At 43.8% G+C, this 27,863-nt stretch overlaps 2 protein-coding genes across 2 annotated transcripts; one reads left to right on the forward strand and one right to left on the reverse strand.

The window, feature by feature from the left end:
• Positions 1-354: 354 nt before the first annotated feature.
• mmp19 (matrix metallopeptidase 19) lies at positions 355-5,385 on the forward strand. Its single transcript, XM_038970154.1, has 9 exons — positions 355-1,031; positions 1,366-1,454; positions 1,770-1,900; positions 2,061-2,273; positions 2,645-2,890; positions 3,041-3,160; positions 3,423-3,587; positions 3,798-3,925; positions 4,161-5,385. The coding sequence occupies exons 1-9, from the start codon at positions 936-938 to the stop codon at positions 4,389-4,391; spliced, it is 1,419 nt and encodes a 472-aa protein (XP_038826082.1). The 5' UTR covers positions 355-935; the 3' UTR covers positions 4,392-5,385.
• Positions 5,386-7,046: 1,661 nt separating this feature from the next.
• On the reverse strand, positions 7,047-27,542 carry LOC120025612 (transmembrane protein 198-like). The gene is made up of 5 exons (XM_038970163.1): positions 27,016-27,542; positions 10,658-10,922; positions 8,616-9,191; positions 8,124-8,272; positions 7,047-7,635 (listed from the first exon to the last, which is right to left on the reverse strand). Exons 2-5 carry the CDS (start codon positions 10,797-10,799, stop codon positions 7,486-7,488), a joined length of 1,017 nt encoding a protein of 338 aa, XP_038826091.1. The 5' UTR covers positions 10,800-10,922; positions 27,016-27,542; the 3' UTR covers positions 7,047-7,485.
• Between the last annotated feature and the right edge of the window lie 321 nt (positions 27,543-27,863).

Here is a 27,863-nt window from a genome sequence, read left to right on the forward strand (position 1 = left end):
TCCCACTCTTTCCCGAATTCACCCTATTCATTATTGTATATTCAAAGTCTTGGAATGTGCTTGATAGGCCTAAGCCACCATCATCACATACGGCAAGGTTATATTTTAACCACCACACACTGACACCTGGCTGACACAGTTGGTTGGGCTTGGGAAACTGTATTATGGAAAAGCTTTGCTTAGCGACCAATTGTGCAGTGTTACAACTTCTTTATGCCAATGACGTGGTAAAATGTGCCTGCCTACCTGTGAGCACTGTTGGGAAAAAGGTCCAGTGCTAACAGGAACCCTTGCGATTTCCCTACCCCATTTAAGTAGACATTTAAAATGGCTAAGGCAAGGGTTAAGGTTAGGGTAAGAGTAGGGGTTAAGGTTGGGGTTGTCGGTAGTTACATCCCAATGATTCCGGGTAGCACTGACTGTGTCAGGAATCCATGTGCAACGTTGCGATTTTCTCTCGTGCATTGACGTTTGAAGCGCGTAGTTACGGTGGGAAATAGCCCAGTAGGCTGAAGTCTCCCGCCAATGTGTGTTATTCATGAGACGGAGGAGGCACGTGGTGTGTGGGAGTTGGAGAGCTTCGGAAAATGGTCGACCACTGAATTTTACTGTTTCAAAGTGAAACCATTTCGCCGTTGCTTCAGGCTCATTCCTCAGAGATGGATCATCACAGTGGGTCAGGGCTGACTCACTCCGCACTTGAGTTATAAAGCCTCCAGAACATACGGAAGAAAACCAGTAGAGTAAAGTTTTGGGAGAGTAACAGATAACGATGAACGAGAAACATTTTTTTTCCCCTAAATAATGATTAATAAGTATATATATTTTTACAAGTAATTAAGACAAGAGCGTCCTGCAAAGTGTGTTACGGACTTCATATTTGCTTGATTTTCGTAACGGTTACTGCAGTTTTTCCAGCATAGAAGTTTTGCGAAATGGGTTACCTTCTGCAGCTGACAGTGCTCATGGTGCTAGTGCTGTGCGTAATGACCGGAGTGATGGACAGGAGGATGGAGGCAACTGAAGCAACGGTAGGAATTTTCCAACTTTTTGAACTATTATCTATCTTCATTCTTTGAATTACATTGCAACTTCTGAATACTCAGCATTATTGTGGATGTTCACACTCATAATACAAACTTGATCAGAAATGCCTATGAACTGGACCATCCATATAGGCATATGTGATGAAAAGGGACATATGTGTAACCTATCATATGGCTTTCAGTCTTTCTGGTTGTCTGCAACTTAACCAGCATTGTTTCTCGTGTGGCTGTTGTCCTGCACAATGTAAGAGGTGAAAAGGATCACTTTGAAACTTCTAAAGTAACCCTTGTATCCTTACTGTGGTTATTGTGTTACCAGGCATACCTGAAGAAGTATGGCTATCTGCACACCCCGCTGGATCCTCAGAACAAGGGCATCCAGACAGAAGATATCATTGAGGCCCTCAGGTAAAGTAGATCCTCAGCAACACAACCTTCAGTCTATGAACACAACAACAACTTACATGTGTGATTCCTCTTCCCCAACAAACCTGAACAAGCAAAACATCGGAACATACTTACTCTAAATGTCCCTTTGTGAATACAGATCCAAACACAGCTCTATTCTATAGCTTTTTGTAAGTCACATTGACACATGCACCACAATCAATGCAGTTCTTTAGCATAACATTTCCCATTGGCAGGAACTGTTTCCTTGCCTTACATTTACAGTATGCACATGCTGCATCTGCTATTGGAGATTTCAGTCCTTCCTTTCCCCAGGGTTTTCCAGAGAGTGACAGGCCTGCCTGTCAATGGAGTGATTGACAAGGCCACCCTAGAGATGATGAGACAGCCTCGCTGTGGTATAGAGGACACCTTCAACCAGAAAACCCTAAAATACAGAGTGCTGGGTGAGTGTGGAGAGGATATTGTATGTGGGGGTGGGATGAACCAGTGTTTCCCAGATGGTGGGTTGGGACATAAAACTTAATAAGAATAATCTTCACCTACACAATGTGGTTTCTCGTCTAGACCTGTGTTTATGGTAAATGCATGTTTTTTCTTCTTTAGGTTACTGGCGCAAGAGAAACCTGACCTGGCGAATTTACAACTACACTCCAGACATGCCAAAGAGTGAGACAAAGAGGGCGATCCGCTCTGCCTTTAAGTACTGGAGCAACGTGGCTCCCCTGAGCTTCCGCGAGGTTGAGTATGGACGAGCCGACATCAGGATTTCATTCCATGCGAAAGATGCCACTTGTGCCGTGCCTTTTGATGGACGGGGTGAGTGTGCCTATGGGTCGGATACAGTTGGGTTGGAGTTACTGTAGTTTTAGGACCGGGATTAATGCTGATCTTAGCTAGATCCACATTATAACATGCTTGACATTTTAAAGGTGAATTCTAATTGAGCTGACATCTGCAGTGTTTACCTTAAATGCAATCTCCACGAACGCTGTCACATTGTTGCCTTTAAAAGCTGGGTTGTCTACAAGCGCGATCAGATTGAATCTCGGCCTAACACACACGCACACACACACACACACACACACACCAAACATACAGTAGTTAAGTACCCCAGGTTTCACTGCTGATACTTATTAATTCCCATTGAAATATAGCGTAATTTTAAAAAACAAACATTTATTTCGTAGGTCACGTGCTGGCCCATGCTGAACCCCCAGAGTCAGGCATTGTTCATTTTGACGAGGATGAGTTTTGGACAGAGGGCAAGTTCTATGGCATTAACCTGCGTATCATCGCTGCCCATGAGATAGGCCACGCCTTGGGCTTGGGCCACTCCCAGTACAGAAGTGCTCTCATGGCCCCTCTCTACACCGGTTACCGTAACAACTTCCGTCTGCATTTTGATGACGTGAAAGGCATCCAGGCTATGTATGGTGAGTAGAGCCTGGGTTGGTCTGGTACCAATGTTTTTGGACTTTTTCACTTGCAAAACACAATACACCCTTATCAGAAAGCTATATATTACACGTCACCGGTAATGCTCTCATCCTCCCTCAAATCCTTTGTCCAATAATTTGTTTTAGGTAAACGTGATACAAGTGTTACAATTGAGCCCACGGTGGCACTCCCCACATACAGCCCCCCTGGTGCTGAGGGAGACATCCCAGACCCCTGCACTGCCAAGCTGGATGCCATCATGCTGGGTAAGCTGTCTGCACACAATACTGACCAGCGATATACAGTCAAGTGGTGATGCTCACTGTAGTGTACATGTCTCCCTTGGAAGCTGTTATTTCTGCCTCACAAATTTTAGCCTTACACTATTCAAGATTGTAGCAATATTTTTTACTCTGATAGATTTAACTAACCACATTTTTGCTCTCTGCAATGGAATTGAGGCTACAATGGAATTTGACTTGTTGAGATTGGACCTTCAGTGTTCTATTTCATGCTCTTCCTTATTAGGTCCATGGAGGAAGACATTTGCCTTCAGTGGTGATTATGTGTGGACGGTGTCTGACATGGGACACAATGCACCCATGAAGATTGACCGGCTGTGGACGGGACTGCCTGGGAACCTGAACGCAGCCGTTTACTCTCAGAGAACAAACAAGACATACTTTTTTAAAGGTGTAATATTTTCTCTAACTTTAAAATGTATTGTGTTTTTGACAAACAAATTAGGTAAAGTGAGATGATTTTAAAGATAGACTGATAGTATGAACTGTGTAATACTTGACAAGTGATTGATTGACAGTGATCCGGCCCAGAATGTGTGAATGTGTTACTTTTAATCTCTCCTCATTTCAGCCTACTCACCAAAACTGTTTCTGACCACAGGTGATAAAGTGTGGAGATATACCAGTTTTCTCCTGGACTACGGGTACCCCAAAGAGCTCAAACGCCTCCCACCTAATATTGATGCCGCTTTGTACTTAGAGAAGAATAAGAAGCTGGTCTTTTTCAAGGTAACCGAACACAAGACAGCACAATTATATCAATACTTTTTGACCAGTAAACTAAAAATTGTTACAAATGACATCTGAGCATTATGGATTCAGTAAGTTGTTATAGTAGATTAATGACAACAAAAATTGAAGCAGTAGCATTTTTACCCACTTGAATATGATGAATATGCCAAATACCCAGCATGAAAAACTCTTTGTACTAATCATCTTTGTCCTCTGTTGTTCATCTCCTCAGGGTACAGGGTACTGGCAGTGGGATGAGCTGCGCCACAGTAACCTCAACGTGTACCCTAAACCCCTCTCTAATCTCTTCACTGGGGTGCCCTACAACCCTGATGCTGCCTTTACCTGGACCAACGGAAACATCTTCTTCTTCAAGGGAGACAAGTACTGGCGTGTGAACAGTCTACTGAGTGTAGACAAAGGCTACCCGCTCAGCATGAGTGAACGCTGGATGCGCTGCTAGGAGCTAGACACTAGAGGGCAGCAGACACCATAAACCTCAATACGTTGCTGGTGAGATGTGTTCACAATTAACCATTCAAGGAACCACACAACAACAACAACCACAACCACTCTGTGATAACATTGTGTTCACACTGTGAAACCAATATAATAACACATTTCCATGTACCAGTACATGTTATCAGTCAAGGTACATAAAACTGAAATGTTATGTCAAACGAATTCTTCAAAACGTGAGATAGAATCTTTATCAACGTAAGTAGTGGCAAAGCCATTTGAAGTAAGACATACGTGCTTATATAAGGTTGAGTATTGAGTGTCATATCGTTATGGCCTACTAGTTCTCTGTTTCCATGTAACACAGGCAGGACCTCAGCCCAAACGTGTTAGACTAAGTTCTGAGGGAGTGTGTGGAGAGGCTGTTTGTTATGCTCTCTGGGGGCCTTCCAGGGGGGCCCTTCCTATCCCTCACAACAGATGTGGATGGGATTATTCAGTTGTTGTTTGCCCTCTTTTCAGTATGTGTACTGATTTCAATGGTGTTCACCCAGCACTTTGAAACTTCTTGTTTTCTTTTGACGTTTGGCTTGTGGACGGGTCTGAAAAAGTATTTGAGTTTTTTATCACCATGTTATGCGTTTATAGGGCTAGAGTATGGATATTTGATCACTTCCCACATAAAGAGAAGCCTAATATCATTGGTGTTGCGTCAGACTTCCAAGGTCAACACCAGCTTTCACATCATGTCTACATTTTATAACTGGCTTATAATTGTGTACTGATGTTTCTGTTGAACCTCATGTTTATTGATGTTTTTATAGTCATGTGACTCCTACAAGCTAAAGGGAATTCACATTTCATAGTGTGTAGGCTTACAGTACCATTTGTAAATGTTTATATATGTGTGCAGCGATTTTTATTTTGCTGTTAATTCATCCAAGATGTAGTTGTACAAATGAGTAATGACAGTCAACAATAAAACCATTTCAACAGTCCTTGTTTCCTTTATGATGTGCACGGAGTATAAAAGGCATTAGGAACACCTGCTCTTTCCATGACATAGACTTACCAGGTGAAAGCTATGATCCCTTGATGTCACTTGTTAAATGCCAGACAGCTAAAATAAGGATTTTTAAGCCTTGAGACAAATGAGACATGGATTGTGTATGTGTGCCATTCAAAGGGTGAATGGGCAAGACAAATTATTTAAGTACCTTTAGAAGGGGTACGGTAGTAGGTGCCAGGTGCACCGGTTTGTGTCAAGAACTGCAACGCTTCTGGATTTCCCGTGTGTATCAAGAATGGTCCACCACCCAAAGGACATCCAGCCATCTTGACACAACTGTGGGAATCATTGGGAGTCAACATGGGCCAGCATCCCTGTGGAACGCTTTTGACACCTTGTTGAGTCCATGCCCTGACGAATTGAGGCTGTTCTGAGGGCAAAAGGGGGGGGGGGGGGCAGCTTTCATGCATGATACTTGAGGGCTGATAAAGTTTTGGAGCTGCCACAGCAACACCACTGCTTAAACCCCCCCCCCCCCCTGTTGTTGCCTTTGAGACCCTCTGTGTTTCTGATTCTAAGGGTGAATTTGGCAGCGGATGTTGCTAGGTGACCATGAGGAAAATATACAGAGCCATTTATTATCCTCAGAGGAATGACTCAAACAGCTTTTGTTTTTAAACTAATTTAATGGTTTATCTTTTACATTTCCTATTGACAATTCTGTACAGATTCAGAATAGTTAAGAGTACTGAGTCAGAGTACTATCCCTCTAAAATTCTAAAATAACAGTAAATGACCATTTTCAAAAAACACAGATAATTCTTTAGTAAACTAGAATTTGGCAAATGTGTACTCTAATTTTATCATAGCATAGTCCTTCAACGTTATTAATCATATAAATTACTGAATACAGGTACTGCACAGGTAAAACTGCCCATAAGTTGTCATGAAACAAGCTACTGCTCCAAAATAAATGACATAATGAGTGTGGTTTGAAACATTGTATATATAGTATTGCAGTATTGCTACCTCTGAAAAAGGCACTGTAATTCCTATGAAAAAAAAACTTACATTTCACTTGTAACAGTTGCCAATGTAATAATCTTCAATGTATTTAGGCACAAAATGGCTGCCGTGTATCTCTCTGGACCTGAATCCTCTACACCCAACTATACAGGCAGTTACTTACAAAAAGGGACAAGTAAACATCAACACACACCATAACATTACAAACGCACACACACTCGCACAGACAACAAACACAGATCAGAGAAATGTGTCTTGACTTGTCCTCTTCTTTGTCCAGTCACAGTGCATCCTCAACAACAGCTGCTCTCCTATTCTTTGAGGAAGTCAGGTGACCAGAAGTTACATGCCACTGGTTACTTTCAAGTCATTAAATCACAGATAACTCCAATTGTAAAAGTTGATATTACTCGAGGAGGTAGCTCTCGTGCTATTCATAGCCATTTCCATCCCCATTATTGGTTCCTGAACAGCAAAAATAGTCTGTTTTCATCAGTCAAGTGATTTTTCCCATATATAATCAATCAATCATAATGGCACCAAAAAAAGTATATGACCTAAGAAGTCAGATGAGATTATTTATGCTCCCTCCCTCCCTCCCTCCCTCCCTCCCTCCCTCCCTCTTCAGTGGCCTTCCAACTTTTCACATGGACCTCCCACGCTCAGAGCAGACAACACAGGGAGAGGCCACACAGGCACAGTCTATTGACACAGAGTGGTTACAGCACAAACAGGAGGCCAAACGTCCCTCCCAACAGCTCTCAGGGAACAGCTCACAGACAGAGGAACCATTCCATCACTCTCAAGTCGGCCATTCCAAACGTCCAACAATGATAGGCTGAGTTACACTGGAGTTGTGCTAGGAACTATTAGTGCATTGATCTTCACTTGGACAGCATTCAAGGCCCTATTCCAGCTCAATGGAAGGTAGATTCACTATTCAATAGACTCGAACATTGCCTAAATAAGAGCCGAGGCCCTAAAATAGCAGTCTGTAGGGGAGGAGGACTGTGGAGGAGGGACAAGAAACAAGTGGTTGGTCTCCTGCTTGTCCCTCAGTGCATCAGACCCTGATGACTGGTGTAGTGGCGGTGAGGGGCACGGTGGAGCCAGTCTCGTAGTCAAAGTCAATCATGGTGTGGTTGGCAGTGCCCAGGCTGCTGAGCGAGTTGCCTGTGCCCATCTGTCTGTCCCTCAGACTCTGCAGGTAACTCTGAGAGAAGGAATACAGGAGAGAGGGGGAGGAGAGAGGGAACATAATCAGAATCAACCTAGGAATGGGTTCTACACATTGGAATTAAAATACAATAGTAGTGTGTGTGTGTGTGTGTGTGTGTGTGTGTGTGTGTGTGTGTGTGTGTGTGTGTGTGTGTGTGTGTGTGTGTGTGTGTATCCCACAAGCATAGTAAATCAAGGAACATTTCTCAGGTCCCCACGAAGACAAAGGCTATTTTAGGCTTAGGAGTTAGGGTTAGAATTAGGGTTAGAATAAGGTTTATAATAAGGGTGAGGGGTTAAGGATCATGTTTAGGCTTAGGGTTAAAGTTAGGGCGTTAAGGTTAGGGTTAATTAAGTTTAGGGTTAGGGAAAATAGGACTTTGAATGGAAATACATTTTAGGTCCACACAAGGATAGTAAAACATATGCTGTGTGTTTCTATGTGTGTGTGTGTGTGTTTCTATGTGTGTGTGTGGGACTGACCGGTGCCAGCAGGTCTCCTGCGTAGCGTTTGATGGGGGTAGGCTTGCGACGGTAAGTGCCCTCTTGTCCACCGCTCTGCTGCCGCTTCTTGGCATCTTTCTGCCTGATCCGCATCAACTGGACCCGCTTCTGCCTCCTGCTGATGATGACTGAGAGGAGAAAGAGAGAGGGAAAGGGAGAGGTAGAGAGAGACAGGAGAGAGCAAGAGAGGGAGAAAGAGAGGGACGTGTTAACTCACAGTAATTTCTTAGTAATTTGGCAGAGCACATGAGAAATTCTTATTCACCCAAAATGTAATATAAACCCTGTTTTATTTTAAATGTCATAAGAATGTTCTCTAAAACCATGAAACCCTTGTAGCAGTTAATAGAACCCATACTCCATATTGAGATAAACAGATGCATCATACTCTACAAAAGGTGTCCTCTACCTCTCATTCTTTCCACAGAGATCCTATAAATCAGCTTCTATATGGAATTCTATGATGCTTACCCTCAGTGTGTGAAAAGCCTTCAGCCGTCAGCTTCCACTGCACCAGCACCCCCATAAAGCTGAGTGTCGGCCAGATTCCCAGGATCACCCAGCTGTACCAGCAGAGCGGCGGCGGTGGCGAAAGTCTCAGGCACTCGTACACGTGGCTGGCAAGCGCCAGCATCTCCACAAAGTAGTCGGCGCACACCGTCATGATGGCTGCCCCGAACACGGACGTAGACAATACGGTGAAGAGCTTCTGCCACTGCAGGGTGAGCACGGCGAACAGCATGCCCGTGCCCAGCAGTGCCCCCAGGGGCACCCAGACGGTGGTGGGGGTGTAGAACTGGTGGGTGACCAGAAGGGCGGCGAGGGCGAGCAGCAGGCCCAGAAGGAGGCCTGTCATGAAGAGGCCCACGGAGCGCACCAGCATGGTGACCAGGCCACACAGCAGGCCGATGCCCAGGCCAATACCCGCCGAGGCCTCCACGCTCAGTTGGGTGTCCAGCACCCGCTCCTTGTGGCACAGCAGAAAGATGATGACTGAGCCAAACATCAGGCCCGACAGGAACATGACAGCTTTGAAGCAGCGGTAGCCTGTGAGAGGAAAGGAGAGAGTGGAGAGAGAATAGTGAGGGAGAGAGGAGAAGGGTAGAGAGGTGAATAGAGGTGGAAGAAAAAAACTATTTTTTTTATATTTCAGTCTTCTGTGATGTATATAAAGTGTAATATTGGGATGCAAACTTAAAATGTAATACACTTCAGCTCTATATCTGACATGGTACAGGTTTCTTCTTTTTTAAGCCCATTTTTTAAAACTAGGCAAGTCAGTTAAGAACAAATTCTTATTTACAATGATGGCCTACCGGGGAACAGTGGGTTAACTGCCTTGTTCAGGGGCAGAACGACAGATTTTTACCTTATCAGCTCGAGGAGTCGATGGTTACTGGCTCAACGCTCTAATCACTAGGCTACCTGCCACCCCATAACCATGTGTGTGAGGTGTATACTTTTGTTTCAAAGTAGATTTGTTTAAGACTACCAAGAAACACTCTGTGTGACCAAGAATTAGCCCACTGCAGTTAAAGGTTTTAATTCACTTCAATGGGAAAGATTAAACAGCTTGAGAAATCTAACTAACGGTAAGGAAATATGCAGGTGATAAATTAGGACATTAAGTTAAAGTTCAATTGCTGAGGCTAGGACACAGCAACAACTATCCAACTGTATAAATGAGAGAATATCAACTGTAAGCAATGTAATTCCGTATAAATGACCCTACAATTAAAACTAATAAGAGAGGTGGTGGTGTTGAGGCTAATTGGGGTGATGATGGGGGATTTGGTGAGAAAAATGACGCCCACCCATAGATTGTGGCGGCTGCTTGGCTGAGGGTGGAGCCCTCTCTCTCTGGGTAATGGTTCTCATCTGGGTGTGAGGGATTGCTCAGTGTGATTAACACACACTACACCATCACATTAGTCTGGGAAATGCTGTCATTAGGTACCAAATGGCCAGATGTCTTTCATTTCTCTCTAATCAGTTACGTACCAATTTGAAAGACAAAATGGGGGGTTTTGCCTTGAGGAATGATGACATGTGGAGGTGATGCATGATTAGCAATGTTGTCAGTGCGGGACTGTATTAAAGACTTTACCGAAACATACAGAACAATAGACACATGACACAGTATGTCTGGATAGAAAGTACATGTTCCCTGTATCATGCAGCCCACATCATGTCATTTTCTAGTGTACCTTGGGGAACATTGGTATAAGGTAACCTAGGGACATGATGTTTGGTTGTACATTTTCTATATAACACATTAACAGACATATGATACGTCTGATTACACATTCCCATGCTCTGTCATTTTGGTTCTGTCCCATATGGCACCCTATTCCCTACATAGTGCACTACTTTCGATCAGAGTCCTTTGTCAAAAGTTGTGCAATATATAGGGAATAGTGTGCCATGTGGGATGCAGACCGTGTTATTGAAGTTTAAGTGTACTCGTTGACGTGACGTTATTGAGGTATGCCTTGACGCCGTGGTGACCTTACCGAAGAAGCAGTAGATGATGCCGAACAGGCAGCACATGGAGCAGATGACGGTAGGGATGACCTCATACTGCCTCTCGATCTCCAGGCTGCAGGCATCCACCTCGGCCAAGCCCTCTCCCACAGACCCATTAGGGTCTGTCATCCTGGGGCTCCAACAGACCAACCAGACCACCAAGGAGACAAGGAGGAGGTGGGGGTTAAAGGTTGGGACTGGAGGATGAGGAGTGGTGCTGTTATCTGGAGTCCATCAGAACAGCTTGTGTGCCTGTAAAATGAAAGAGAAAATTCGGATTAAATCATACACTATATATACACAAAAGTATGTGGGCACACCTTCAAATTAGTGGATTCGGCTATTTCAGACACACCCGTTGCTGACAGGTGTATAAAATCAAGCACACAGCCACACAATCTCCATAGACAAACATTAGCAGTAGAATGTCCTTACTGAAGACCTCAGTGACTTTCAACGTGGCAACGTCATAGGATGCCACCTTTCCAACAAGTCAGTTCGTCAAATTTCTGCCCTGATAGAGCTGCCCTGGTCAACTGTAAGTGCTGTTATTGTGAAGTGGAGACATCTAGGAGCAACAACAGCTCAGCTGTGAAGTGGTAGGCCACACAAGCTTACAGAAAAGGACCACCAAGTCCTGAAGAACGTAGCGCGTAAAAATCTTCTGTCCTCGGTTGCAACACTCACTACCGAGTTCCAAACTGCTCCTGGAAGCAAAGTCAGCACAATAACTGTTTGTCGGGAGCTTCATGGAATGGGTTTCCATGGCCAAGCAGCTACACACAAGCCTAAGATCACCATGCGTCTGCTGGAGTGGTGTAAAGCTTTCCGCCATTGGACTCTGGAGCATAGAAATGCGTTTTCTGGAGTGATGAATCACGCTTCACCATCTTGCAATCCGACGGACGAATCTGGGTTTGGTGGATGCCAGGAGAACGCTACCTGTCCCAATGCATAATGCCAACTGTAAAGTTTGGTGGAGGAGGAATAATGGTCTGGGATTGTGGTTCATGGTTCGGGCTAGGCCCCTTAGTTCCAGTGAAGGGAAATCTTAATGCTACAGCATACAATGATATTCAAGATGATTCCGTGCTTCCAAATTTGTGGCAACAGTTTGGGGAAGGCCCTTTCCTGTTTCAGAATGACAATGCCCCTGGGCACAAGGTGATGTCCACACAGGTATCAAGATCAGTGCGGAAGAACACCTTTGGGATGAATTGGAATGCCGGCTGTGAGCCAGGCCTAATCCCCCAACATCAGTGCTCAACCTCACTAATGCTCTTGTGGCTGAATGGAAGCAAGTCCCCGCAGCAGTGTTCCAACATCTAGTGGAAAGCCTTCTCAGAAGAGTGGAGGCTGTTATAGCAGCAAAGGGGGGACCAACTCCATACAAATGGCCATGATTTTGGAATGAGATGTTCGACAAGCAGGTGTCCATATACTTTTGGCCATGTAGTGTAGATCATCACAGAGCATCACAATGCGTTAAAGTGACCGCTACTTCTTTGTTAGGACTAGAGAAAGAGAAACGGCAAAGAGAACAGAGCAGACCTCTCAACGTAACTTTGCAAACCTACAAATACCGCCTTAGAAGACCTTACCCACAAAACAGAGATTATAGTGGTTAGTTGCAGCGGGACTCCATTCATGCTGAACGACTCAAAAGTTTAACATGTTGCATGTGGAGCACTCCAGAACCCCCCTTCTCCTCACCCCCACTTCAGACCGCTGTTCTTCGAGGCTTCAGGAGAAGTGTGAAATCTGCCGGCCAACTGTGACTTCTCCCTGGTGACTATGCATTTGGGGCCTGCCAGACACTCTGCTAGCCTCCCATGATAACACACAGTACTGTATACCACCACACATACACCATGTTGCCATGACTACAGTCTGGTTGAATCACATAAACATGAACAGCCAAATACTCCAGGGACTTCCTTTAGTACCTTGCTGAACCCCCCCCCCCCAAAAGTACCAAATTAAATACATCAGTAATGACTATCGGCACATCTTATAGAATAGCTTTTTGCAGAGTACCGGCATTGCTGTGTGTTTGTCTGATCTACTGCATGTAATTATGACAATTCTAATCTACATAGCAGCAGATGTCCAGTGTCCACTCAAGTTTGGCATCTATTTAACACCATCCAATTTAGCATACACTTGACCCATTTTCTGTGAGCATATTCAGCACTGATATCATATCAGCACCAAATACCCACTCAAGTTTAATGGGGTCGACGTTGTTTACATTGTTTATCTACAACTCTCCTAAATTGGGCTTGAGGTGTCAGTGTCATACATTTAAACTAGGCTATGTAGTAAAAATGTCTGGGTGAAAGTAAATTACTTAATTAAAAGTGGGGCTACAGACATCGAGTGGTGCTAGTGAGGGGTTAATCAGGCAGCCCCAACCCCCCTCTCAGTCTGCCTGTTGCGGGGGATTGGGGAGGAGGTGTAGGGTCTCATGGCTCAGGGTGGGCCGCTCTCTCTGGGGCTGCTGCCTGGCCTTCTTTATGATCTCACCCCAGTTCCGATCCGATTACAGCAAACTCACGTTCTCAGGCTCAGGACAAAAAACAGTCACGCAGCTGGCTGCCTGCTCTCCTCATCTGCTCTCTCTCTTCTCAGTCTCCCCCCTCTTTCCCCTCATCTGTCTTCTGTGTCACCATCTCACTCCCTCTATTCTCCCAAATGTTCCTTCTACTTTTAAACTCCTCCTTCCTTCTCCCTCTGTCTCTGAGACACATGGCTATACATTATGACCTGGCCATGACTTGACATGGAAAGAATGAGGTCCCAGCTCTCTTGTCCCTTCTCTTTTTCCAGAGCTGGAGGGAGTGTTCTTGCTGCATTCACGTGTCTGCCTCTCGGTCTCTGCCAGATAGTCCTATCTGTTCTGTCTCACTTGTTTTCTAAAGGCCAGAGGAAAAGGAAAGACAAATGATCTGGCCAGCTGAGAGTTCCACAGTCCCACTGGTCTGCTGTGTCTGTGGCACTCCTGAGAGGGTGTGGACAGTATTATGAACGCTTTAGAGTGAGACAGAAATATGATACAGAGAATATGTTCAGCAAATAATGTGCTGTGCAGTATCGCCCATATTGTGAAGCATGAGGGCATTTCATCTTGAGGCTATTATGGACTTCTCTTTCATCATGTTCAGTTATGGCGATACGTATAGATTTCGTGGCATTACCTTAAACCTGCCCTAGTCCAGGTTTAAATGCTATACCATGAAATGGTACTATACAGCCGAAACAAACATCCACTGATTGTGCACAAGTCAAAAGATAGAACTTTTGCAAACTATGAAAGATTTTCATCTCCATATCTGATTATAGTCCAAAAATGTCAAAACACCCTCAGGGAGTGGGGTCACGGCAAGGGACCAGCCATTATTGACTGCGACCCTGGAGCAATTAGGGTTAAGTGCCTTGCTCAAGGGCATATTGACAGATGTTTCACCTAGTCGGGTTGTGGATTCAAACTAGCAACCTTTTGGTTACTGGCCCAACGCTCTAACCACTAGACTCCACTCAACTCAAATCAAACACGTGGAAAGCTGTTCTCAGCTGGACCAAAACAAGGAATACAGTAGGAGACGGTTTTAAACGCAAGGGGAGACTGAGATAACTGGTCACAAAAAGTGATTGTTGTGGGTAATCCATCAAGACAAACGACTTGTGCATCTGACCATACACACACTCACACACACAAATTCCCTCACACGTTCGTATTCACACACACACCAACTCTTTCCCACGTCCGTGTGTCTGTCCCCAAATTGTCCCTGTGTGAGTCACAATGGTGGCCAGTGTGAGAGGCCTGGAGTCCATGCCTCTCAGGGATAATGGAGCCATTATGGGGCGGCACAAAGGCTCTAAGACCCCAGCCGTGACCTCTACTGGCACACACAGCAAAGCATGCTGGGAGAGCGGGGCATACAACATAGAGATGGAGGCAACCAAGGGAAAGGAGGCGGTGTGTGTGTGTGTGTGTGTACGTGTGTGTGTGTGTACGTGTGTGTGTACGTACGTGTGTGTGTACGTACATGTGTGTGTGTGTTTGCCATTGAGCATGTGGGTGGTTGAAGGATGAAGGGAGTAGATGGGGTCTAGCTGGTAACTGTCCGGAATGCTGATATTGTCACCCATTCTCACAAAATAAGGAGGAAGTGACGTGGCTCCATGTCTAGTCTTGGAGCTCTTGGGGGCCAAGGCGCAGAAGTAGAAGTTGAGAAATACTCTCTTCGATACATTTTGATGAAGTATATATTGAATGACCTCATTACAATATAACATTTCTCGGTGTTGTCATGACAACGGGCTCCCGAGGCACTGCATCTCAGTGCTAGAGACGTCACTATAGACCCTGGTTTGATTCCAGGCTGTATCACAACCGGCCGTGATTTGGAGTCCCATAGGGCGGTGCACAATTGGCCCAGCGTCGTTAGGGGTTGGCCGGGGTAGGCTGTCATTGTAAATAAGAATTTGTTCTTAACTGACTTGCCTAGTTTTTAAAAAAGTATACAGAGATAAACAAAAAGCAAATGTTTTAGCGGTAAGCCTCACAGTCACACGTATAGATGACTGAGCATGTTGGTATAAAATAACCTTGGAACAAATTACTTTAGAATGTTGTCTGACAAACACCAGGAAGGGAGGGACAGAGGGTGGGACGGGGTTAGCTCAAGCCACAACAGCTGAGAGACAGACAAGACCATGCCCGGGTTCCCCACATAGCTAATTGGGTGTGTTTAATTAACCACTGAGGGCGTTGCTGGGGTGTGAGAAAGGTCAGGGATTCCAAGGTGCTCTGGCTTTAAGGCAGGGGGCAGCTGAGAATTCAACATTAGAGGCCATCTGTTTTGGGGCACAGGTTGGCACAGGGGGGGTATGTGTGACTGTGCCATGTGCCATGGTCTCCCCTTGACTGGGAATGATGCCCGTGGGTTTACAGCTACCCCCCTTTTACAGCTGCAGCTATAAACATAATCCTCCATGACCACTAATGCCAAAAACCGTGCCCACCGTGTCCTGCCCAAAGACTGGCAGTGGAGACTGGAGAACAGTCTGGACATGATGGGAGCAACACACTTCATGGCGTCCATCTTGTACCAACTGTGGTTGCCTAAGAGAAACATGCGTGGAGTCATGCACACTTGTTGACATGGTTGGAATATTGTCCTGACCATGGCTGCCTCCTAAAGCGAACTATAAGAACAAATAACATAGATACATGCATATGTTTCCACACTAGGTTATTGGGTTTCCTGACCCTCCAGCCACAAGGCCGGAAACTTTAACCTCAAACCTCTGACCCCTAACCCCACTTCCCCCTCTGCTCTCTCATTGGCAGGAAGCTGTGGCCCAGAAGAGGAAGTGGAGATCAGTGGCAGGGCTGTTTTGGAGGTGACCCTTCCCTGAGGGAAGGAAGCAGAGCAGGAAGAGCAGAGTTGGATTTGGAGGCTGGAGCATCAACACCAACACTGATTATCTGACTAGTTAAATCTAGTTTCACGTTTCAAAGTTTATTCACCGTAAAACAGTACAGTGAAATGATTACCTTGAGAGCTCTTTCCCAACAATGCAGTGATAATAATAATAATATATAGAATAATAGAAAATAGAATAAAACATTACAATTCAAATAAAAACCACACAAGAACTACAATGTGAGTTAAAGAAACACGAGAATGCAAGTATATACAGGTCAGTGCCAGTACCTTATTCAATGTGCAGGGTTACTGGAGTGGTTGAGGTGGGTTTATACATAAAAAGTGACTGATAGTAGGGCCAAAGACACTTTTAAATGTTTACAATATTTTGACTGAAGCGCACTTATTTCAGTCTTAATTTAATTGAATTTTTCTCTAAATAAGTCTTGTTGTACAATTAAAGGTCAAATTCACTGAATTTCAAACAGTCAGCAATAATCTCATGAATTTAGGGCTTGTGAAATTATACCTAGGCCACAACCAATAATCCCTGATCTGGCTTTCAAGTCTGTCTATGAAAATGTTATTTTTGTTACAAATGTAACCAGACCCACGCACAATGCACATCCACTAATAATGACTAACTTCTGGTAGCAGACACTATAGAAAAATAACACAGGACTCATAAACAATCTCTCAAACACAAGCCCCCTGCTAGTGAGTAGCCAGCTAATCTTTATATTTCACCCTTCTGTGTGTCTCCAACTGTTTGAACAGCATGCCTGTCCACCTTTTTCAGATGCTGAAATCAAGTGGCCTACCTTATTTCTCAGGAGAACGAGTTGACAATTACTTAGATAATTGTGTTTTATGCTTATAGCACATGTATAAAACACAGACTAAAATGCTAGTCTTTGGCTAAAATGCTGCTAGCGCTAGGTGATAAACTGAGCATTCCTTTTCCAGAATCAATGTTCATTGATACTCCTGTTTTAGAAGTCTGCTCGGTGCGTAATTTCAGGAGTTGAGACATAAAAAGGGCATCGTTAGAAAGGTTAACTCCTCCTCTATTACAGTAAAATAATGTTTCAATGTCTTTCAGTGTCCATATGACCGCTTGTCAGAGAGGAAGAAGTGATCGCTCATCTTTGTTGTTGGCAGGGGCTTGGGGTGTGTGTGTGTGTGTGTGTGTGTGTGTGTGTGTGTGTGTGTGTGTGTGTGTGTGTGTGTGTGTGTGTGTGTAAATGGGAAGGTGCACAGTCACAGCAGAAGGGGCGAAGGAAACAAGCCTAAATAGAGAACAAGCGGACATAAACGCTTTTTTACTTATTTAAAAATTATAAATATATATAACTAAATTCTTACCATAAAGGCATTTGGAATACTCCTCTAAAATATTAATTCATTCATTCGATAAATCGCCCAGCCCTAACTGGTAGGAGGATATACATGTAAAAAGGGCTGAAAAGTGACTAGTAGCAGGAATATATAAAAACTTATGATACACTAAGAAAAAAGGGTTCCAAAAGGGTTCTTCGACAAAAGAGATAACTCTTTTGGGTTCGACTTATAACTCTCTGTGGAACGGGTTCTTTAAAGGGTTCTACTACAGGGACAGCCGAAGAACCCTTTTAGGTTCTAGATAGCACCTTTTTTCCTCTATAATATACTAATGGTAATACTGTATATACATGTAAACAGGAGTAATTGTGACCAGTAGCAGGATAAATAATGTTATTGGCAATCAATAATCAATGGGCAGCAAGCAGCGTAATGGAGAAATAAATGTAATCAATAATCACTTTAGCAGCAGCGTAGGTTGTGTCTGAGTGGGTAAAGACCTGTGGATGGACATAAAGTCAAGTGTGGATAGTCTGTGGGAGAGGGAGAGCAGTAGTTGTTGGCCAGGGGATAGAAGCTGTTTAGAAACGTGGATCCAATAGGTTATAGGGTATAGCTCCAATAGTATCACAACATAACAGACTCGTAGTAGTAGTAGTAGACTCATAGTAGTTCTGTGATAGTGTTTTGAATGCCTTGGCTATAACAACACGTTGACCATGGGTTCAGCTGCATTTGTTTTTGTCAGTTATCAGCTCTAAACAATTCAAATAAAACACTCCACATGTTCAAAATGATCTCGGAACTGATAATAATGATTGTGTTTATATGGGCCTTTCATTCATGGATCCAAATGCACTCACTCATGCTCTAATGTCTGAGACACGCTTTGATATCAACATTCACAGCCTAGTGGCAGAAACAATGAGAGAATGCTCTCTGGCTCGCAACTTGAACACAACTTGTGGTCAAATAGGTAAAATACACTCGCTGGGTAGATTAACAAATCCTCCTGAATTTGAATAACCCCTCTCACTGACCTGTCTGAACCTTTACTTTCATGTTGAAACCTGGTCACTAATTATTTATAATCAAATCAAATCCAGTAATGAAAGACATGTTGATCTATGATGCACCAAGACCTCTTCCATTTTGTTCTTATAAAGTCAAATTGCTGCACAAAATAGACCTTGTCGTGGCTAAATTGATCTTGTCGTTCTTGAGGAATGCTAGAGGCAGTCCTGACAAGTGAATGGCTGTTTTGAGCAGAGAAAGAAAACATGAAAATCCCGCTTTTTAATCAGGCTGTTCCAGTCGGGAGCTCATTTGACAGGAAATGAAGGGACAAGACTAGTTCATCATTCCATCTCCAAAACAAGGAGAAAAGGAGATGCACTCCACATGAGATCTGACAGTGTTTGACAGTGGTCTACTGAGAGACAGCCACAAACAGCTTCGCTTTTATCTCTTATAAGGCAAAGAATGGACACTATGTTGTATTGAGGAGAAACATAAATACCAAGGTTACAAGTTATTAAGTGAATTTTCTCCCCCCAAAAATGTATCATGAGTTGACCCCTATGGTAAACCACAGATCTATGATAACCTTTACTCATCCACGCTGACTAAGGAAGGAAATTATTCATCTGAACATGAAACGAGAATGGAATGAATGACCTACTAGTCCTAAAGACCTCCTTTCACATCCTCGCATTCAGACTTGTTTTTTCTGAAGTTGGTGATAAAGCCAGAGCTCGCCATCATTCTCTCTCAGACTGTCTCGGTCTCTCTCTTCTCTCTAAATCTCTGACCAGCCCCTCTCAAACAACACTTTGTTCCTCAAGAGTAAATGAGGCAGAGGGGAGCCTTGCAGTGATTTTGGCACCGTGGCACCCCTTCCTACATGCCTCCATTCAGCCAGGCTTGGCCGAGAGCTCTCCCCATGAATGTCCCCACTGTTTTCTGGACCCTACAGTGCTCTCCAAAGAGCGAGAGCGCGAGAGCGAGAGAGCGAGAGAATGTAGGCTGTAAACCCTTCAGAAAGTAGTAATTACAGAGTGAGAATGTATAGAAAGTGATTTGAGGGGCAGTAAGTTTACAACAAGGCCTAACACTGACATGCACTCTAAGACCATACACACTGACCTTTCAAACATGTGCAGATGTTACAAAATAACAAACCTCTGTAAAGTCATCATAAAATATCATACATCACTATCCAACCCCCCAAACCATTTGGTATTTTATTAGGATCCCCATTAGCTGTTGCGAAAGCAGCAGCTACTCTTCCTGTGGTTCAAACAAAAACATAAAACATGACCTAATACAGAACATGAATAAACAAGAACAGAACTACATATAATTAAAATGTATCTACTTTCAGACTCCTATGTAGCCTATACATTTCTTCACTTGCCAGACAAGCCAGTACCTGTGAAAACTGTCTCCGATGGTGTACACATCTTTTATATTATGTCTGAATGAGTTCCCAGGAAACCCACTGTTTAACACATGGTCTAACACAGTCTAACATACTGTATAGCCCTTTAAATATTCAAATAGTTTAACAGGCTCAGAGAGAGTTCCTATTCTCCATCAAGCCCTTCCACTCCACGCTTGCCTTTGAGAAAAGTCCGGACAATGAAGGCCTTTCAACTCTGATTGTAGAGAGCTCCTTATAAAAAAGGGAAAAAGCGTACAGTAAGTGGAGTAACAGAGAAACAATGAGAGGCCTTTTCGAGAGGCAGAGTCACGTGTGTATGATATAAGCGGACACACAAGTAGGCACACCCCTACTTCCACGCACGTTCCAACACAACTCCCACTAACACCCAGACAGACTTGGAGATTCAAGGCACAGGCACGCGCGCACACACATACACACACACCCACAAAATATACAAGCTCCAATCCACACATTCTAATTATCCCCACCCATGCGCATCAAGAATTCCATGTTTATACAAACTGGGAAGCATTTTTCTACAGACTGGCAATGTGAATGTAGTTCAGAGCCAGATATTCCCTCCACCTCCATTATATTTCCAATCAGTTGTTAAATAGCCTACAAGTGGAATAGGCTATAATAACAATATCTGATTATTTGGATAGTAAATGTAGTGTACTTATCATTAAAGTAAAAGGGTGATGTGGGGTCTTTGTGAGAGCAAACATCCAACATAAGAATTAGGTCTACACGTCACACAGTTTATAGCCACGAGACTAGAAAGGATTTAAGACATAATGATATAGAGAGTCATTACAAGGCCAGATTAGATGGAGTACGAGGGAGTCACTATGAACACAAAAACCACTGAGTGGATGTCTAGCCACAGCAAGTGGAAAATATTCACCTAAATGTTGAGGTCAGTCAGGTTTGAATGTTTTTACGGTAAAAAAAAATGTGCCCCTTTTTCATCGTATCCAATTGGTAGTTACAGTCTTGTCTCGTCGCGGCAACTCCCGTATGGACTCGGGAGAGGTGAAGGTCGAGAGCCGTGCGTCCTCCGAAACACAACCCAACCAAGCCACACTGCTTCTTGACACCATGCCCACTTAACCCGGAAGCCAGCCGTACCAATGCGTCGGAGGAAACACGTGCACCTGGCGACCGTGTCAGCAGGCACTGCGCCCGCCCCGCCACAGGAGTCGCTAGTGCACGATGGGACAAGAACATCCCTACCAGCCAAACCCTCCCTTAACCCGGACGACGCTGGGCCAATTGTGTGTCGCCCCATGGGTCTCCAGGTCACGGCCGGCTGTGACAGAGCCTGGACTCGAACCCAGATTCAGACCACTGTGCCACTCGGGAGACCCAGGTTTGAATGTTAAACTGTAATAGCTCATCTCAAATATTGCATATATTCGTGGAACTCATCTCTTTAGCTGTCAAGGGTCTGGACAAGTCCACAACATTCTGCTGAGGTAATGTTCAAATCTAACGACACTGTAAATGTTAGCCTGCTAAGTTAAGCTACTATCTGTAAGTAACAGTTGAATGGTCCTTGTATAAATGTATCTGAGTTGAGAGTTTAATCAAAATGATACTGAGTTGCAACTCCTTTTGCTCTCAGAACAGCCTCAATTTGTTGGGGCATGGACTCTACAAGGTGTCAAAAGTGTTCCACAGGGATGCTGGCCTATGTTGACTCCAATACCTTCCACAGTTGTGTCAAATTGGCTGGATGTCCTTTGGGTGGTGGACCATTCTTGATTCACATGGGAAACTGTTGAGCATGAAAAAACCAGCAGCGTTTCGGTTCTTGACACACTCAAACCAGTGCGCCTGGCACATACTACCACACCCCGCTCAAAGGCACTTAAATATTTTGTCTTGCCCATTCACCCTCTGAATGACACACATACACAATCCATGTCTCAATTGTCTCAAGGCTTAAAAATCCTTCTTTAACCTGTTTCCTCCCCTTCATCTACACTGATTGAAGTGGATTTGACAGGCAACATCAATAAGGATCATAGCTTTCACCTTGATTCACCTGGACAGTCTATCTCATGAAAAGAGCAGGTGTTCCTTATGTTTTGTACACTCAGTGTACATATTACTTGCGGTAACAGCTAGACTATCTACTGTAGCGTGGAGTGGGGAGGAGTGATGGGCCTTGAAGGGTTCACTATCCCACACAGCGTCTCTGTATCTCTGGTCTCTGCCACTTCCAGGTCAGCTCTGTCATTTACAGCAGTGCAGAACTGCTCTTTTATTCCACCCAACGTCTGTTTGTCTGGTGCCAGGGTATAATTGTACCTCCTTATGGTCTCTCACCGTCCTAAAATATCTCCCATAACCCCTCCTTTGTGTACACTACAAAGTTTCTCTGGCATCCTCTTAGACAAAAGAAAACAACATCACCCAATACTTTGAGTCTATGAATGGGTGTGAGTGGAACTCTAAAAACCAGCGCTACCCCTCTTTTAGGTACACGGCTGGGTTAATGAGACAACAGGTCTCTTCCAAACCCAAATACTTCTCCACCGCATCTCCTAGGCTAACGCTACAGGACGAGACTCTGTCCATCTCCCGGCCTAACCCACAACAAGCATCTCCTCCTGCCAACAAGGTTCAACATAGACTCTATTTCCAGGCTTTCTTAACTGTAGAGGCTCGTTTGTGGGAGATCCTAGTGTGGTCAAGTGTATAAATACACTCTGCCAGTGCAGGACCAACACAGTCAAGTACAGTAGAGTATAGGCTACTCCAGGGCAGTATATTGCCTAAACCAGGCTTTGGCTTGCCTTGGCTGGGGAGGCAGGTAGCCTAGTGGTTAGAGCGTTGGACTAGTAACCGGAAGGTTGCAAGATCGAATCAACGAGCTGTCGTTCTGCCCCTGAACAAGGCAGTTAACCCCCTGTTCCTAGGCCATCATTGAAAATAAGCATTTGTTCTAGTTGCCTAGTTAAGTAAAGGTAAAAAAAAAAAAAAAAAGATTGCCTTGGCTTGTAGAGCCATGCCTCACAACCATGGGATATGATGAAAATCAGGACTGTAACTCATTCAGTATTTGATAAGTACGTTGTATTAGACGACTATGCTGCTGCTAAAATTATTTTCGATTAGGACAAACACATTGTAGGGGAGAGTTGAGCAGCCCTTGTTTCTAGGAAATCATACACAAAATTCATAATTTGACCACATATTTAGGAAGAGGTCATCATTTCATGGAGTCTTTGAAGGAAAAGCCATGAAAAAAGCCATGAAAAAAGTGGAGCAAGTTAGGTCCAAAAAAACAATTTTCACCAACTCAAATTAATTTATAGAGGTTTCATGATGCTTGTATCTAAACCAAAGTGAATCATTTAAAGATTGTTCTATCTATACAGCTTCAATATGAGGTCCTTAATAACCTAGCATGAAAAGGCACCCTTGTAGCTGTGTGGGCTAATATAGTCAAAATGGTTGCCTTGGGGTAAGTTGAGCCAATGGTTGAGCTAATGGCAAATTGAAGCGTTTTCTTCCCAGGCATAATGCAAGGCATTATCGCTGGTATGATGTAACAACAGGGCCTGGGCCTACGTTAAAAGTGTTTTAAAAAGTACTAAGTGTTTGTTAGGTGTTAAGCCTGTGTTAAAAGATGCTTAAAATTATTTAAAGACAAAAAAGCAATTGTGATTTTGTTGAATTGTGTTTGGGAAATAAAGACAGACATGGTTTTAAAAAAGGTAGCGGTAATATTTCATTCAGTAAAGAAATGTGTAGGTGGCTTAACTTACCCCAATCCCGGAGTGAGTTGTGCCAAGAGACAAGCTATGTTTTCAAAACTGTTACGTTTACATGACTTGTGATTATTTCCAGGTATACACAACATCCTGTAATATATGTAGATATCTTTGTTAGAAAGAATACTGGTAACACTTTATTTGGATAGTCCATCTGTAGATACTCTACAGACTATCAGTAACATTTCAACTATCTACTAACCCTAAACCTAGCCCTAACCTGACCCTAAACTTAACCCTTACCCTAGCCCTAACCCTTATTCTAAACCTAACCATAACCTTAGCAATCAGTTTCTTATCAACAGAGAGTTTGTTGATAGAATGACCATCTACAGATAGACAACCCGGACTCTCCAAATAAAGTTTGACCAGAACACTATGTTTCCATTGATTACTATATTGATGACTATATATTTCCATTGATGCTGAATGTAAAAAATTGCTAAAAATACCCCACTCTCCCCTACTGTGACTGGTAGTCAACACTTCATATAGTGTGATAACATACAAGAACACTGCAGCCTCGACTGCTAGCTTAAATACTGTATCACTGAGGCTTTTCTCTATCAGAACTCAAGCCGATAAAGTAGCTGAAATCCACATAACAGTACTACTGTGTCCCCTCTCTGAATTGCAAGGGGTTAAAGTGAAAGGAGCAAGCGGAGGGGTTAAACCAGGAATTAGGGGTAATCCCAGACACTTCTGAGGTACTGAGGTAGAACAGCAGGAGACAGAGACATGTGGCCAGCCAGAGTAGGAATGCTAATCTGGGTTTTAGTCAAGGGTTCAGAGGATGGAAACATGGATCAAGTCATTGCACAGTGACAGGATATTACTGTACTATGAAGGCCTGCGCTTCCAAACAGAGCTAGCCTTGTTTTTCTGAGCTCTTGTCCAGTGACCTAGCTACTTGAAGGTCTGTGACACAAAGAAACTAGACAGTGAGACGGATTGAGGAGTAGAGAGTGTTGGGATTCTTGAGACACAGTTTAGAATGTTACTTGGCATTATAATCAATTAAATGCATCTGGTGGTAAACATTATCATGTGAGAGACTGCCCTTGTCTGCTTATTCAAGGACGTCTGCTCTGTGCAGTCATTACTTCCAGTTTTACCGTAACCAATTTTACAATGCGGATATCCAGACCCAGAACACGTCTATGAAGAGAGGTCCCTGTACATGATAAGAAACAAAAAGTTAGAGGATCTATCAATCACAGGCCTGAAATAGCCTGATGCTGAGAACACCAAACAGGCTTGTCAGACCATGGAAAGTTCAACTTCAACAAACTTTCAGTTCTACATTATCTCAAAACTGCCAACTCAGCAGGTCCTACCGAGTGGAGCAGCGGTTCAAGGCACTGCATCACAGTGCTTGAGGTGTCACTACAGACCCGGGTTCGGGTCTGTAGTGACGCATGGCTCTCGACCTTCGCCTCTCCCAGAGTCCGTAGGGGAGTTGCAGCGATAAGACAAGACTGTAACTACCAATTGGATATTGTGGCGAAAAAGGGGTAAAAGTACAACATATATCTATATAAAAACTGCCAACCATGCAAAAAGGGCCAGGATATCCAACTGCGTTACAGATCAACAGGACAGGGAGCGTGCCTCGGATGCTGCACTCTCCAACCCCCTCACTGATGGTATACCACTTTCCCAGGCTTTGCAACAGCAGTCTTATTTAAACACCACCTCTCCCCGCCCCCTCACTCCTCCTCAATCCTCCTACAGATGAAGAGACGCTAAGCTAACGTTGAGACCTTTCAACTCTCTGACTGTTCATGTTGTTGGCCGGAACAAACGAGCCTCGGCAGGGTTGACCTCTGCTACCACAGCTGATGGTCTATAATGGGGGTGTGGAGTGGACAGTCAGTAAAGACAGTAGAGTAGAGGACTTTTTTACTTCACATGGACACCACCAGTAGAAGAGTTTCCACAATAAGGCCTGACTGACCAATGACTATTATGAATAACATAGCCTTCACTAAGTCAGGGCTACAATAAGGCCAGACAAGTGTGTCTCTCCTCTTACCTCTCCATTCTGACCCTGTTTCAATCCTGGTCCTTAAGCAGGGCTGACGCCATGCAGGTTGAAAATATTGTCAACCTGTTCACCATGGAAATACCCTGGGATAAAAATGCCAGTGTGAAAATGGCTATTGGAGAAAACCATGGATGGATTTCCAGTCGCTATACATCTCACCTATGTACTCTCAAATCAGTGGAGGTGAGTGAAAGTAGACAATCAGGAAATGAAAGTAGTTCAGAACATCTGGGGTCTTCTTTCTAGCCAGACAGAATTGGGGAATTAGGACATCCCTGGTGGCTGAGGCTGAGACAGGCCCCTCCTGAGGTCAAGCCCAAGGCTGCTGGTTGGGGGACCCAGAGAGTGATGATGAGTGCTTCAGCGCTAATTAAAAGGTAAGAGTGGAAAAACAGCTCATCCACAGTACACTACAGGCCTTCAAGGACTAGGAGTTAAGTAACACACCCCAACATTTACCGTCTGCTCTTTCCTCCTCTCTTTGATCTGCCTCTCTCTCTCTCCGGAGCTGGGAAGGGCCCCATCTCTGCATTTTCCCAGAGTGGTTGGCAAAGCCATCTGGCCCTAGCTAGTCGACTGGCTTTTTTTTGTAGAGGGGGGGCAAGCTGGGGGATGTGGGAGAGAGCATTGAGGGGGTGTAACTAGAGACGCTGTGTGACTCCTCTGCCACGGAGGGACCAAGGTGTAACTATAACAAGGAGAAAATACATAACAATGCTTATCTGGTCAATAAGATCAGGAATGCGCATCTGATCATGATAACAGTTGTTAAGATAACAAGCAATCAATTTCAGGCTTTTCTCCATACAAAGGCTAACTGCCCAAGTTGTTTACATTGTTATCTTCTGTCTGATAGCCCAATAGGTTCTACTGAAATTATCTTGAGACAGAGCCCTGACATTAATTTACTGGAGAGTGACATCAAAAGGATATGATAAATTACTGAATGAATAAAACAAAAATGCAAGTTTAGCCTATACCGACTCTATGGAATTAATTATTAAAATCACGTTGTTACCTTAAGAAGGGTGTACAGTCACTAAAACAAGTTTATGAGCATCCCACAGCAGACTTATTCAAACAGCAGGGGAAATATACAATGTAACAGAAGAAGCTCTTCTACAGGAACCAACTACACTGTTATATTTCACAGGAGAATTCTGTTACATTGGATATTCCTCCTGCTGTTTGAAGGAGCCTAAAGTTGATACATTGAATTGTCTGCGGTGGAAGGATAATGGGCTGTAATTTACAATAATTAATTTATGCTGTACAAAAGAACACTTACCGACTGCGAGCGACTATGTTTCCGTGAGAATTGTCAGTCACGAAAACAACGGAAAACAAAAGAACATCGAAGCAGCAGTGGAAAAACAGGTTCCTATGCACATACAGTGAGCACAAAAAAAGTCCCTCTTCACTGTTTTTACAACAAAAGTCGGCTATTCAAAAGGAATCAGCCATGTTCTCGTCTTCTTCAAAAACTGTGTCCAAAATTAAATCGGTCGGGCGTTATTTACACTCTCAACGGATGAGCTTGCGTGAACTTCAGCTCTTGGTTGATCATGTTAATTCATAAATCCCATGGCATTGTATTAACAATCTGTTTGTCAGTTGGCGAGCTAGTCACGTCTGTAAAAAGTTAGCTACAGCGAGCCAAATGTCTCTCCCTTTACCCCTTTTCCATTACACACCACCGCTTCCCTCTCCCTGACGTGGACTGTATATCGATACCCAAGGGGATCTAGTTCTCTCGAGCTCTAAACGACTTTATTTTAAAATAGTATTTTTCTCCACGAGAGAGTCGCTCTCTCTTCCCTCCAACGTCCAGCCAACAGCTGAAAACGCTTGACATCATAGTCAACGCCAACAGACCATCTGGTATTGCCTGTTGCATTCAAATTTGGGACTCGAAGGGGGAGGTGGAGGCAGGCTAGGCTTAGATGGGATTGAGTTTGTCTTCAACAATAATAATAATTGAGAATAGATTATAGAAAATATAGAAACAATTATAGATAATAGATAGGCTATAATATATAATAAATGTGTAATAATTTACAGTAGGCCTACTGCACTTGTGTGTGTGTGTGTAAGAGAGACGTTTTCAATAGAGCCGATTTTCTAATTGGGTGATTT

Source organism: Salvelinus namaycush, chromosome 2, assembly GCF_016432855.1.
Source record: "Salvelinus namaycush isolate Seneca chromosome 2, SaNama_1.0, whole genome shotgun sequence".
NCBI classification, from domain to species: Eukaryota; Metazoa; Chordata; class Actinopteri; order Salmoniformes; family Salmonidae; genus Salvelinus; species Salvelinus namaycush.

Bases quoted from the DNA above. Each gene is read 5' to 3' on its own strand.
- mmp19 (XM_038970154.1), top strand. From the start codon at position 936: ATGGGTTACCTTCTGCAGCTGACAGTGCTCATGGTGCTAGTGCTGTGC. The intron at 1,455-1,769 runs GTAAAGTAGATC...TCCTTTCCCCAG, and splicing joins GATATCATTGAGGCCCTCAG to GGTTTTCCAGAGAGTGACAG. The intron at 2,274-2,644 runs GTGAGTGTGCCT...TTTATTTCGTAG, and splicing joins CGTGCCTTTTGATGGACGGG to GTCACGTGCTGGCCCATGCT.
- LOC120025612 (XM_038970163.1), bottom strand. From the start codon at position 10,799: ATGACAGACCCTAATGGGTCTGTGGGAGAGGGCTTGGCCGAGGTGGAT. The intron at 8,273-8,615 runs GTAAGCATCATA...TTCTCCTCTCAG, and splicing joins AGGCTTTTCACACACTGAGG to TCATCATCAGCAGGAGGCAG. The intron at 7,636-8,123 runs GTCAGTCCCACA...TCCTTCTCTCAG, and splicing joins CAGGAGACCTGCTGGCACCG to AGTTACCTGCAGAGTCTGAG.